The sequence below is a fragment of the Bemisia tabaci genome, chromosome 6, assembly GCF_918797505.1.
Source record: "Bemisia tabaci chromosome 6, PGI_BMITA_v3".
Lineage (NCBI taxonomy): Eukaryota > Metazoa > Arthropoda > Insecta > Hemiptera > Aleyrodidae > Bemisia > Bemisia tabaci.
Window position 1 is genome coordinate 11,928,285 of NC_092798.1, and position 15,247 is coordinate 11,943,531.

Here is a 15,247-nt window from a genome sequence, read left to right on the forward strand (position 1 = left end):
CGGACCGCGGACGGCGAATGCCGCTCAGTCTGCAGCCATCGGCCGCATTGTTCGCGTTCCGGCGGCTACGTCGTCGTTAGCTCGTTCCCGCACGTGGTCAATCTTTCCGTCAGCTATCACGTTGTTTCGGTTGTGTCCAGTTACGTCATCATCTTGTGCCCCCTGACGTCGGCGTGACGTCGTTGTGCTTCGTGTCCTGTGACGTCATCATGCTTCGCGCCCTCTGCCTCGCAGCCCTCCTACCATTCGCCGCTGCCCTCGCCTCGGAGATCCTCGAAGGTCAGTCCCGCACAGAGGAGTAAAATTTCATCAAAATGTTTCAAAATAAATCGAGATTTTTTTCATGCTTGATGCAGTGGCGTGGCGTGAATTGCGATAAATCGATTGTTATGCCATTTAAACCTATGGTAAAGAATCGATTATTAAGGTGTTCGCTGCGAACACCCTGATAATCGATCTTTTTTCGTAGGTTTAAATGGCACCACGATCGATATATCGCAATTCACGCCACGCCACTGGCTTGATGGACCGCATCAGCTGGCGTGTCTAAACATTATTTGCGGGGAAGGGGGGCAGTTTACTCGCGCTTAACAGGAGACTGGTGGTATGGAGAAGCTACATACATCACAACAGCTTTCCGGGATGGATCTGGCCCCACTCAGGACCAAAGCTGAATTGAGGGGCTTGGAGGGCTTAAGTGCAGTTTTTGCTAAATCGAGAAACACGTGTTTGAAGTTTCGAAATAACATGGATACTTATACTGCCGTGCCAAGGAAGAACGCCGTATGAACATTCGAGGGTAGGCAAATTTCCTCCGATAAAATTATTTTTTTTTTAAAGAAAAGTTATGAATATTTTCCCTTCAAATTTTCAGGAACTTTACGTGAAATTTCGAACAAAATTATCTGAGAAATTAGAGGGAAAATATTTATAAGTTTACCGGAAAACGTGTGTTTTACCAATGGGAATTTGGCAACGCCTGAAGGTTCATATGGCGTTCTTCCTTACCACGGCACGGTGGAAAAGAAGTTCAAACTGACTTCTTGATGCTTAGAAATTGGAATTTGAGAGTTTTGTTACAGAATATGCGTTAAGGCTGGTTTTACTTGAAATCAATAGTACCTCAATTTTTTCAAAAACCGCACTTATGCGCCTTGTCCTCCGAGCCTCTCAATTCAGGTTTATGAACCCTTTTTAGTCTACTTACAATAATTAAATCCACATTGCGAGTCGATAACTTGATTAGAACGAGAGGAATCTTGATTTAGGATTGTTGAGACGACATGTATTTCTGATACTTTTTGGGTCCGGAAGGGATTGTATATTCGGCTCCCCTTGAACCCGAGGTCTCAAAAATCGAGTTCTCCTTGAATTGAGAGTCCTCTAACAATCGGATCGTGATGAAATTTTAGACTATCTATTCAGAAGCATTTCTAAAGCTGCACCGAGACAAATTCTCGGAAGAGTTTTTTGCGCAATTTTTTCCAGCGGAATAGAATTGGCGTCTGAATGATGCATGTTCCATCAAAATTCCCAGAAATTCTCATTCCATAATTTTTTTCTCAGGCACACACTTAGAGTCTACATAAAAAATCTCCTCGTCGTACCAAAATCATGAAAAAAAAACCCCAAAAAAAGGACTCTTTCATTCGAGAATTACCCGATTTTTTCACACCTGTTAAGTGCATACCCTTGAAGTGCGGAGGGATTTGAGAATTTTAACCTATTTTTAGAGAAAAGAATAGTTTTATTTTGATCCTTCTATGTTTTTTGACGTTAAGACTGAAACCCCCTGTAGAGAAAATAATAACGCACGAGGTATATTACCGTTTTCCTACATCCTCGTGACAAAAAACGTCTCTCCCCCATTTAGAGAGCAAGTTTTTATAGCGACGAAAAATGAGATAAACGCGATCCGCATCGATCAACGTGTCAGAGCAGCACAGCAAGATAAGTGCTGATAAAGGAATGCCAAGAGGCCAAAATTGTTTATCAACAGACACCGATGACCTAATGTTAAAACAAGACCTCCTCCAAATTATAAGGCTACTTTCGCGAAGTGGTGATCTGACGGGGAAAGTACGATTATCGGGAATTCCCATTGGGAGACATGAGTCAGTCATCATCAGATACATCCTTTTAAAACAATTAAACAGGAAACAACGGTAAATCATTCTTTTTCTCTTTTTTTGTACTGTCCAACACACACTTAAAATTATACGTAACAATAACTAATTGTTTCATCACTTCTTGCACGACTTCAAAAGTACTTATTCAAAGTAAAATCCGGAAAGTTTACAGGATTCAAATGCAACCCCGTGTACAAAATATACTATAAAAAATAGCAATAAAGAGACATGTTCACAATCCTAAATCAAGACAATGTTCTACTTAAGGTTTTGACTGGATTTTTGGAGTTGAATTACGTAGAGAGACTCTCGACAGTTCATGAATGTCATTAGCGAGCCTCTTCAAAGAGGGATTTTTTTTATTTTTATGGGACTCATTTCTATTCCATGCTTCATACCCAACGTTAAGACAATAGAGTGAAAAAAACAAGCTGTGTAGAAGGGGTAATCTGGTATTATTTTTGAGTAGTGATTATTTTCAAGGGGAAAAAAAGTGTTAGGGGATAATCCCTTACACTTTTTCATCCGTAAAAGTTGCAATCGAATGCAATAAAATTGCTGCTTTACAATAAATTTGCAATATTCCTTCATTATTTGGTCCGATAAATGCCGATACTAAATAAATGACCGATACGATAAGGTCCTGTTCATCAGAAAGATATGCATTTCCCAATGCAAGGAAAAATTATAACTCACTTCAATTTTACTGCAATTTTCAATGACACGAGGTGCCCGTTCACTTAATAGACAAGAAATATGCACAAGCATTCGATGCAGTATTAGTAATAATTGTTCCCTTTGACAGGAAGAGGTCAAAATGCAGCGAAGGCTCCTGGCTCCTTTTCTAGTGCTGGTTTCATACCTGAGATTAGAGGAGCATACTAAGAAAAAATTAGAAATCTGATTACTGAAACTTTTTGACTTTGTCAGCAAGATAAAGGCAAGACAAGTCACAATACTGCCGTGCTAAGTAAAAACGTCGTATGTGAGTTCGAATATTGCCAAATTTCCTCTCAGAAAATATTTACTTTTGAGGAAAGCTATGGAATTTTTTTCCTTGACATTATCAGACCTTATGTATCAAATTACGTGCGAAATTCTCTGAAAAATCGGAAGAGAAATATTCACAACTTGTCCCGATTTATTTGTCGAGAGAAATTTGGCAACGCCTGATGGCTTATACGGCGTTCTTCCTTCCCACGGCAGAATATCCTTCCGTGTAGTGTAATGTAGCGGTTTTTTATGTCTTGTCGCGCTGAGTTCCAACAAACAATCAGGCCGCAGATGTCTATAAGGGTAATTTGAGATAATTTTTAAGTGAGTAAGTCAGTGGCGTGGCGTGCTTTTCGATCTATCGATATTTCCCCATTTGAAGCTGTGGTAAATAATCGATTATTAAGGTGTTCGCTGCGAACACCCTGTTTATCGATACTTTTCCATAGGTTTAAATGACAGATCAATCGATACATCGCAAAGCACGCCACGCCACTGGAGTAAGTAGTTCAAAGAGTAATGATATATTTTGGTTAAAATGATAACAAGAGGATGAATCATGAGATAAGTCGCGTCAAACTTGAGTGTGACTGATTGACTCCTGATTTTCAGACAAAGATTTCTGGATGTCGCAAGGCGAGAAGGATTTGAAATCATCCCTGGGGATAACCAGGAACATGGGCAGAGCTCGGAACGTTATTTTATTCGTGGGGGACGGAATGGGACCCAATACCATTACCGCTGCTCGCATTTATAAGGCCGGTGAAGACGGAAGCCTCAGTTTCGAAAAATTCCCCAACACCGGCTTACTCAAGGTAGGCTACCAGTTTTTCATTATAAGTTCAATTTCTACGGACACTTACGCTGGTGCGTTATATTAGCCGACTATGATTAGTTGGGTCAAGTCTTCAAAATTAGCATTTTTAGTGCATCTTCAGTACATATTCTTGGCTAATCTGGCTTCATTTATGCGAAAGAAATCTATTTCAGGGTGGCCGTAATTTCTTCATTTTCAAATTCCCTGACTTTCCCTGATTTTTGCCTGACCATTTTTGCTTTTCCCTGACTCCAAAGTTTTCTAATTCTTTAACTCCCTGACCTTCGATAAAAATGTTCCCTTTTTTTAAAAAAATGCGCTGACTCCGCTATACTTTGGACATCATTTCCTTATTGGGAGATCAAATTATGAAAAAAGGCGTTCAATAGCTCGTTGACAACTTGCCCAACTTGACAACTAAGCCATGCATAAAAATGACCAGAAAGGGTAAACAGTTGGAAATCAGTGATATGTTTTAGTGACTAATAGATGTGTCAGTAATTCTTTGACTTTTCCTGACTTTCACTGATTTCCCAGACCGCCAGCAACCCTGCCATTCTGCCGTGCTATGGAAAAACGCCGCATGAGACTTCCAGCGTTGCCAAATGTCCTTGCATAAAACACGAATTTCCTGGTAAACCTATGAATATATTCCTTACAATTTTTCGGATAATTTTGTTCGCCATTTCATCTAAAGCGCTTGAAAATTTCACGGAAAACCTTCATAACTTTCCTAAAAAATACCCTGGTAAAAATTGGCAGTAGAATCTGTGTTCCAACATACCATAGACCTAAAGCCGGCTGTAAGATTTTCAATAGCTTCTGTAGCCGGCTGCACAATTTCTTATAGCCTTTTATAGCCGATGGCGATTGAGCAACAACCAGGCGATAAAGTGTATGCTACATGTTACTAATTACGGATGCTAGGACTTAGTGAGTTTTTTACTCCCACTCTATTTTTGGGCCGTAGTATCTTGATTTATTTTACGCGGAAAGCTCCGTACTTTTGAAGGATGCCTGCCATTCCTAATATGTTGGAGCGCCTTCAATTTCGTATGATACTGTGCAATACCTCTGGTGTGAAATAGTTGCTTCAAGCGCCGTGGCACGCTGCCGCGCGGCGGGCGGGCAGCCAGCGCGAAAAGCGCCTTAGCGCCTACAAACCTAACAGGGATACTTCACGCATTGCGCCATACGTGAAGTATCCCTGTTAGGTTTGTAGGCGCTGGTGCGCGCTTATCGCTGGCAGCACGCCGCACTATGGTCCGAATAGCCGGTTTAAGCGGCATTAAATCAGATACGTATGTTTGAACCTCGCAATATGAGTTTTCAGGGGTTTTTAGGGTCGCTGAGTGCAAAAATGCTAATATTCTTCAGGAAAAATCCATTTTTAACATTTTTATACTTTATATAACTGTGGTAATAATTTGTTCACAAACCTTAAATTGAGATCACAAGTTCGAGTTGAAGCGGTGGAGCAGTTGGCATCGCGTCTCACTCATCTTCTTGATGTCCCGGGTTCAATTCCCGGTAGAATTTTTTTTTTTTTTTTTATAAGTTTAAAAATTAATTTTACATTGGATGGACTATAAAGAAGCTAAAAGTAGAGCCTCGTCAAACACTACTATCAAGGGAACTTGAAAAAGACAGCTCAGGATAATACTTCTACGTTTCATGGCTCCAGAGGCCTACTTTCAAGTCCCACCGATCAGCCGTTTGAACTTGTTTTCGTCAGCCAAGCGAAACTTAAGCTTAAATATATCCATTTTGATAGATTATTTGTTTGAAACATGGGTAAACGTAAAAAAAAAACGTTTACGGGACCTCAAAGTGGCTTCCTAAGACAATTTCATTGCTCGGGAGCCTTACTTTCAAGTCCCACCGATCAACCGTTTAGACTTGTTTTCGTCTGCCAGGCTAAACTTATGCTAACATATATCTACACTAATAGATTATATGTTTGAAACACTTAAAACGTCAAAAAAAAAACTTTTACGGGGCCTCAAAGTAGCCTCTCGAGGCGATTCTTTGCTGTTCTTGAGCACAAAGTTTCAATTGGTCCCGATCAACCCCATCAACTCGTATTATTCTGCCTGGGCAGATTTAGGCTCTAATGCATTCGATTTGCTAGAATATGACAATGGAACATGATAAAAGTCATCGTCAATGGCATATGATAGCTAATTGTAGTAAGTGATAAGAAACGCGAAAACGTCATTTTTCATGAGAAATAACTTGAGGCTATGGTGGACTATGGTTCAGCCATTAGACTTGAAGGTAGTCTAGAGTCATGACAATAACTTCCGAGTAAAATTACGAGGTGCTCAGAGGTGCTAAGTATATTTTTTGGGTCCTACTTCTGCGATTTTATTGATAAAACTGACTATGTCTAAGGGTTAATCTAGAGCATTAGATATGATAAAAAAAAAAGTTTCAGCATAAAACATTTTAAACTTATCTTATATTTTGTGAATCAAGTGCCCAAACACTTTCAGGTACGGTGAAACGACGAAAACAAGCCCTTAAACACAGCACTGCCGCTCGGTAACTGGAATCGCACTCATAAAGTGCTCTGCGCGCCGCACTTCCCAGGCTTGTCACATCTTTATTAGTGCTTTAATCGAAGTGAAATTTTACAGGAGTCTTCTCTACAGTATGTACTATCGATCTACCTCTTAAAATCTAACTTTTTCCAAACTTCACTTTTTCGATTTATTGCCGCTTAAACCGGCTATTCGGACCATAGTGCGCCGCTCGCCGCTCTGTGTTATGCTCCGATATAATCTTGCGGAGTCAGCGTTTTTTAACTCATGATTTTCAAATGTTTGCACATCCTGTATGGATTATTCTCATTTTAATTGATGAAAAAAGATATGTATTAAAGGAAAATATAATGTGTGTTTTGTGAATATTATGTTGGCTCCGTATCAAACTTAATGATTTCCAAAGCACACGAATTTCTACAAAATTTCTTATAGCCTTTTATAGCCAATGCCGATAAAGTGTAAAGCCCGGCGATAAGAACTATAGCCCAGCTGCACACTTTTTTATCGCTTCGTATAGCCCGTCTATATGATTTGCTCCGCTTTCTACAGCCAGCTATATGATTTTCTATTGCCTTCTTTAGCCGGCTATAAGAATTCCTATGGTATTTTGAAACGAAGCTCCTATCGCCAATTTTTACCAGGGTAAACATTGCGTCTAAGGAAATCTGACAACTCTCAAGTGTTCATACGATGCTTTTCCTCAGCACGGCAGTATTTCCATCGAGATAATTGAGCAGGAACCTATTTTGGTTGACAGGTTGTCAGAAGAAAAACACGCATGGCATGAGGCGAACAATTCTGGACAGTCGGGTGGAATTTCCACATTTTTACAATATTTCCAGACTGTCTTCAAAAAATTGGCACTGTTTTAGGACTTTTCGGACCGCTAAACACCCTGAGCAATGATCGCCGCGCGCCGCTCCGTCTCATCATAGAGATAAATCTAAATATAACGAATCAAACTATTTTCCTAGTCATTAATGAACGGATTTTAAGGATTAAGACCACTTAGAAAGAAAAAAATGAGCTTTACTATTATAATTCATTTATTGATCGAAGTAAATTTTTGAAAAATAGAGGGCGAGAACACGAATGATCCTAGGGATGATTGTAAAGGGTAACTTAAGATAAAATTGCAGTCTTTTAGCAATTAAATCGGTTTCTGTTGGACGGGCGTAAGTCGAAAAACTCATGAGCCCTGGCTGTCATTGATCACGCAGGACGCTGGGGCTCAAGAGTTTTTGGACTTACGACCGTCTAACAGAAACTGATTCAATTGGTGAACAATCTCCGTTGAAAGGTACGTAAAAATCATCAATCATGTCCTAACACGAGCTTGACTTGACTTTGATTTTGATTTTTGAAACTTGATTTTGTCTAAATATGTAGTTAACGTGTCAATAAATTAAAACTAAAATAACAATAACACCGGCGATTTTTAACGACTAACATACGGAATGGACACATGATGGGGTCTGAGCCACGGGGGCTAATAAACTGCTAATAATTAAGCTAATAAGAAGGTGGAGAAATGGTGCTGGGTCCACACCATTTCGCGGGGAAACAAAGCCAAGAAATACCAAAAATTAAAATTAGAGTCAAAAATAAATTTTTTTGTTAAAAAAAGTTTTTGTAAATTTAAAAAAAAAAAAAAAAAAAAATTATTTTTGACTCTAAATTTAATTTTTGGTATTTCTTGGCTTTGTTTCCCAGCGAAATGGTGTGGACCCAGCACCATTTCTCCACCTTGTTATATACAGTTTTGGGCCACTTTTTAGTGTTTAATTTTTTCATTAAGCTAATAAGTTGCATTGCTATTTTGAGGCAAATTTTCAGGTAGAAATTTATCTCTTTGAACAAACGACGATTGCAAATTTTCTTTTACAATTTTTTGTAGGTTGTCTCTGGGAATTTGGACGTATTCATGCAAAATGAAACTATGTGCATGTGGAAAAATGGGGTGTGCTCGTCAGTAGAGGGCCATAAGAATGTACAGGACTTTTAAAGCGTTAGTGACGTCAGCGGTGACAACCGGGCTCGACGACGACGACGAGCTCGTCATCGGGGCGCTTTAACTCATGAGCCCTGTCTACATCGCTCTTGTTACGTTTCCACGGCTCACGAGTTAGCGCTCAGTTCCTTTTGATTTAATGTAAAATCCCGCTTTTCTATTTTCTCAAAAGGAACTATGTCCGCTTCTACATTGTTTCTTGTCCAGCTCACCACAAGCACACCCCATCTTTCCACGTGCACATAGTTCAGGGTGTCTACTAAAACACGCTGGCCAAAAATCAGTACTTTTTCTGTGCATTCCCAAGAAATTCAGTACCTTCTCAACATATATATTCAGTACTATTTCAATACCTCCAATTGACGAAATTCGATAAATTTCAAAAAGTTGAATTTCCCGCTCAAATTGCGACGAAAATAACAGAGAAATGAAAAAAATTCAGGACCTTCTTGCGAAATTTCCGCACTTTGTCAGTACTTCCAAACCGCCCTTAAAAAATCGGTACTATTTCCGGTCTTTCCGGAAATTCCGGACTTGTAGACACCCGATAGTTCCATTTAGCATGAATACGTCCATTTGACGACATTTTCCTATACGTTTTAAAACATGCACCCGTCGGTGTACGTAGAAATCAATTTTCAAGTGAAATTTTGCAAAGTTGCAATGCATTAAAATTCTTTTGACTCTGACCTAATTCTATTCTATTAAATGTCTTATTGTCTTTGAATCACCGTTGCGCATTGCTGAGACGAATAATACGCCGGAAATTGTTCTTCGGCAACCTACGGGTGCATCCAAGAGAAGCTTCCTTTTCTTTATTTCTTCTCAAACTTTAGACCAGTCCTTTAAAGCTCTTAATGAACTCGCTTCACGATAGTTAGTCCTGCGGTAGAGGTGTAAAGGAGTACATTACATATGGACCCGTTAATTTAGGCTGTTCACCGGGAAAAGTGCAGAGAAACTTAAAATTGCGATACTCGGCACCATTGTTTATAAAATTTTTAGCGAACATTTTGACACGTGAAGCAACCAAACCAGAATTATTAAACTGGTTTCTTTGGCAACGATAAGTTCGCAGGAAAACATTTTGAGGAAAATCTACTTTAAGATTCAATCTTTCATTTTCGTAGCCCAACATGTTCGGATTGGAACGTACATTTTTTCGTCCAATGGCACAAAAATGATGTTGAAACCCCCCCAAAATTTTAAAGATACCAAAGAGTGTCACATTTTCCAGTGTCCAAAGGAATAAGTTGCGAAGGGTTGAGCTCATTTTTGTGCCAACAGAGAGAGTATTAAACCTTTACACGCCACTTTTTCCACGACTACGTTTCTTGAACTAGACATGCTTATGACAACGGATTTACTTGAGCGATTTTACATCGAAGTATGATTTGTGGAAAACCCCTTTACTCGCTGAATTTCTATACGGCAATTAGGTAGGTCCTTTTTCCCGTGGGTGGTTTAGCAGCGCAGCCGCAGCATGTCAGCGCCACGAAATAATGTTGAGTTGTCATCCGTAACTCGAATTGTCATCACCTTACGCACAACGATGTTTAGCGCTGATTGTTCGTTCCGGCTAGCACCAGCACAAAATCGCAGCGCAGCGCCTAGCAGCACAGATAAATTACTTTGTCAGCTATAAGACGAAACGCAGCGCCCTGGCCTGTAAAATATAAAATTGTGATTAAAATCACTCGTGTCGGTAAATCGAAGATTATTTTAGTTTAGAATTGATGAAACAAACGATTAAAAGTAAAATCTACGCATTACAAAAAAAGAAAAGAAAAGCGAATGGAAAAGAAGAAAAAGAAGCTGATGACGAGCGCTCAAACCGAGCCGTAAAAAAAGCACTGAAGAACTTTGCACCGATCGTCAGATAATGTCATTTTTATACCATTCACCCTGCAAAAAAGAAAAAGGATCGATGAGTTCTCCTCTTTTGAATGTAAAAACAGCATTTGCTGCGTCGTGCACAGAAAAAAAGTTCGGTGAATCCGAACTAGTTAAGAGCATATGGAACCAGGTTTTGTTCGGGGCTTACAACCGAATTATTCGGTCTGCTCAACCAAACTGTTCGGTTTGTGCAACCGAACTATCTCAAATTCTTATGGTCCGGTTCAGCGGACCAAACAGTTTGGTTGAGTAGACAGAATAATTCGGTTGTGTGTACCGAACAAAACCTAGTTCCATATGCTCCTAACTAGTTCGGATTCATCGAACTTTTTTAACAGTGTGTGCTTTGCTTGAGACAAGCAGCTACTTACGATTTTGTTAAGACTAAATCGCATTGGTTGGAAATGTCAATTTTGTGCCGACTACAATAATGCTCAAATTGTGCGAACGGAGCGAATCGTCGATGGGGTTGGGCCGAGGAGCAGTCGAAGGATGTAGCCCAGAACTGGGAAAGTCAAAAATTTATTTCGATGATTACGCCACCATGGCCGTTCCGTGGAGACGAAAGAGGAGCGCGAATGGGAGGGCTGTTCAATAGACTATCTGGCCCGTGGGCAAAAAAAGCCTTCAGAATTGGGAGTAAGCAACCTCGACGACTGGCGTGTTCGAATAGTTGCCTCACGCGGTGAGGGGGTTTTTAAGAGAACGCTTCGTTCAGAGAACGCTCTAATTTGAGAGAACGCTTAAGTTATACATTATTTAGGGCACCATTCGTGCGGAAAAGTACCACATGGCTATGGCATGCGGTACTTTTAGCTATGGGCCTGTGGCAAACTTTTACCAGAGCAAAAATAAGAGTTGTTCCAACGCTTTCCTCGAGTTTTTGGAGAGAAACAAGGGAGGCTTGCTTCCAGAAAACACTTGACGATCGGAATATCAAGTACCGTTACCTTACAAACTCGAGCACTTGCATGCCGCATCCTCTCTAAACTGACTAATTTTAGTTCCTTATCGCGTGTAGTACCAGGATAGTTGAGAGAGCTTAACATCTCCGATTGTTACTCCTACTCTGAGACGTTTCAATTCGACTTCAGCGGAGACCATACAACGTTAACGTAAACAAGATCATTGAAAGATATGCTGACTGAGGTACTTTGTGTGAGATGGGAACTCTCCACGAAAGTACTTGAAAAATGAACGCTATAAGAATGTTGTTAACTGAAGTCAATGGGGCGACAAGAAAACTTTTGCAAAAAAGAGTTTATGCTGAAAGTTCGTTAATTTTAAACGGATTTTGAATAATTTTAGGAAGAATGATCAAAAATTCTTAAATATGTTGGTGAAGGTAATGACAACGATTTTTTATACATAACTCGGCACGAATCAAATAACTACCTATCTGGCGACTACTGAGGTCAATCTCCGTTATTTTTTCTTAAAACCATGAGCGGATCTATTTATAGTATGAAGCCAGAAATCTACTTGCCTCCTCCCAGGAAATAAAAAGGATTTTGGGAAATGCGAGTATGCCATGTTGCCATGTTTATCACCTTCGTAATTTTAATGGTATCCATTTTTTTGTGAGAACTGCTCAAAATTGCTCCTGAGACGACTCAATCTTTAATATTTTCCGGGGGGAGCCTCCACACCAAATTTAGGAACAGAGAAATCCCCCAATTCCTCCAAACTCCTGTCTGGAGCTGAGAGTCTTACAAATGAGGGGCTCGGAGGACAAGGCGCATTGGTGCAGTTTTTGCTATTTAGAGAAATACGCGTTTAAGGTTTCGGAAGTACATGGATCCTTATGGCGGTAAGAAAGTTCAAACAGACTTTTTGATGCTTAAAAATTGGAATTCGGGAGCGAATTTTTCGCAAAATATGTATTAAGACTAGTTTTACTTGAAATCATGAATTTCTCAATTTTTTTAGAAACTGCTCTAATGCGCCTTGGCTTCCATGCCCCTCAAATCATCCTTAAAAAGGCGTTTTTTTAAGTGTCCCTTGTACCCTACTTAACGAGGTGCTTTTCTGAGCCCCCCCCCCCCCCCACCCTAGCCCAAACAGTTCCTAGTTCCGTCAATGTATGGAAAATGGGATTTATATCTGAATCACTAAATACAAAAAGGGCACATGTCCAGAAAACCAAATTGTTCAGGAGACACAATAAACTGTTTATTTCGTGGTAGATATTTTTTTGGAAAGTCAGTATGTTCAAAAATACCGGCGCGGGGCGAAGCAGAGCGCCGGTTTTTTTTTTTAAACATAACGACTTCCCAAAAAATATCTACCACGAAATAAACAGTTTTTTGTGTCTCCTGAACAATTTGGTTTTCTGGACATGAGCCCTTTTTGTATTTAGTGATTCATCTGACGACCCTTTTATTTCCAGACTTATGCCGTTGACAAGCAGGTTCCTGATTCAGCGTGCACGGCAACAGCGCTGTTCAGCGGCGTCAAGACGAACTACGAGACGGCCGGGGTGGACGCGCGCGTCAAACTCAACGATTGCGTTGGCTCCCTCCATGAAGAAGCCCGCGTCTCTTCCATCCTGGAGTGGGCCCAGCAAGCTGGCAAAGACACAGGTTTGCGATAGTTTGACTTTGAACACCGTCTTCGGATGGGAAAATTCTTCTGTTCGGCGATTAAATGGACGTATTTCTACCAAACAGACCTATGTGGAGGTGAGAAATATGGGGTGTGCTCGTTAGTTCTCTAGACGTAAGAGTGAATGAGAATAATAAAGCGCCAGTGACGTCAGCGGCAATGATGGAGCAGCCGAGTAGGAGGGGGGGGAATCGTCGTCGGGGCGCTTTAACTCATGAGCCCTGTTCACAACGCTCTCGGCCCATGCCCGCGGCTCATGAATCCCGCATTCAGTTGGCGCTTAGTTCCTTTTGATAGAATGTAATATCCCGCTTTTCCAATTCTTCAAAAGGAATCACGCCCTCTTTTAAATTGTTTCTTGTGCAGCTTTCTAGAGCACACCCCATATTTCTCACCTCCACATAGTTCTGTTTGATAGAAATACGTCCAAATAATCAAAACACTAACCCTCTCCCCTCCCAAAAAAAAAAGAAAAAACTACTGTTCATGCGGTTTAAGCAGTAAACTTAATTGAGTGCGAAGAAAGAACATCTTTTGCAAGGAAAATTGGACAGTTTCTGGGTGAACTTGATTAATGAAAAAAAGAATTGTAATTTTTTTCGACTCGTTTGAAAATTTTACATCTTGCTCTATAATATAGGTAAAATCATGAGAGTAACGTGAAACGCATAACGCCTGCGGAGCAAAGGGTCTCGGAGGGTTCGACTACGAGGCGGTCAGGAGGCGTAGCCCCGTAGTTGTTATAGTTCATGATAAAAATGTGCCACTGACAAAGCAGGTATTGGAAAAAATGTCTCCGTGTCTTAGCATATTCAATTGGGCACCCCAACTGAGTCAACTGCTGCAGAAAGGTGACTCGCGAAAAATTCGATTATTTTTTCACACTTCCTCTAAGATGAATATAATTTTCTCGACAAAAACTTAAAAAAAAAAATCAAAATATGAAGTACTTTTTCAATCCTGTAGATTTCAAGTATTTTGGAGTGCAAAAAAACGGTTGAAAAAATCTGCCCATGGGCCGCCTGTATTTTGCCGCCTCCTTCTCATTCGTTTTGATTCATTAATAAAAACCATTAAGTGAACGTGCCGGAAGGGGAGGGGTGCATAAGACGTGTTTACTCGTGTTGGACACATTTTTTTGCGAAAGTCCTGTCAACACTACTAGCGCTTCACGGAACTTTGCGCGAAAGTTAAGTTCCGTAAACGTATCTCTGTGTGGACAAGGCCTTCAATTTGTAAGAAATGAACGAAAAAATTATGAAAGAACAATCATAAATTTGGTTTAAGAATTTTAACTTCCGCCCTCGCGCCGCGCTGCCGCACTGTGTTTAGAGCAATGCGTGAAGTATCCATGCAGTCTTGTAGGCGCGATACGTTTCACGCCGACCGGCCGCTGCTGACCTCACTGTGTTTGACGCAATGCGTGAAGTGTGCGTGCAGTCTTGTAGGCGCTAATATGTGTTACATGCCAACCGCTGCGCCGAGGGCTTTTCCTTTTCATATCAAATCCTCGTCATCATTGCTCTCTGCGCCGCGCCGCTCCAGGCTAAATCGCGTGTTTGGTTTCTCTCTTAACTCGACTAATCAAAGGGGCTGTCTCTTGTATCACCGATAGACAACAAAATTAGAAATTACTATACTCTCCGGAAATTGGAGATTTTGTCGCCTTTTCCAGTGTGTAATTTTTTTTCTGAATCCGATTTTTTCTTAAACCTACATTTAAAAAAATTGCAAAATTTGCCGCTCTCTAAATTTACCACCATGGGCCGCAGCCCATATGGCCACCCCCTAAATCCGGCCTTGACCACAGCACAATATCCTGGATAGTATTGGTGCAACTATGAGATAATAAGAAGCTTGATACATGAAAGTTATGATAAAAGAGTGTTGAACTCCCAGAAAAAGATAAATGAAGAGGGGAGCGAGAGATAGAGGTAAAACAATCCAAGGCATAGTGGGTTCAAAATTTGGAATAGCAGAAACATCGATCAGATGCCTATTGTACAACTAGCTTTCAAACAAAAATAAGATTTTTGAACAATGCAATCCTCTCTGTGGTAACTGACTTATTTTATGGTTGACAGGATTTGTAACTACAACACGGGTAACACATGCGACTCCCAGCGCTCTATACGCCCATGTAGCTAACCGGCGGTGGGAATGTGAGGCCAAAATGCCAAGGAGTTCTTCTCTCTGCAAAGATATTGCCAGGCAACTAGTTGAGGATGAGCCAGGAAGAAATATTAAGGTA

At 40.5% G+C, this 15,247-nt stretch overlaps 1 protein-coding gene across 1 annotated transcript in view; it reads left to right on the forward strand.

Annotated features, from left to right (window-relative positions):
* Positions 1-15,247, forward strand: part of Alp12 (Alkaline phosphatase 12) — a 22,250-nt gene continuing 7,003 nt past the window's right edge. Inside the window, exons 1-4 of the mRNA XM_019053782.2 lie at positions 1-279; positions 3,735-3,937; positions 12,782-12,974; positions 15,081-15,244. Coding sequence (XP_018909327.1) covers positions 210-279; positions 3,735-3,937; positions 12,782-12,974; positions 15,081-15,244 — 630 coding nt within the window. The 5' untranslated portion in view covers positions 1-209. The remainder of the gene's footprint in view (positions 280-3,734; positions 3,938-12,781; positions 12,975-15,080; positions 15,245-15,247) is intronic.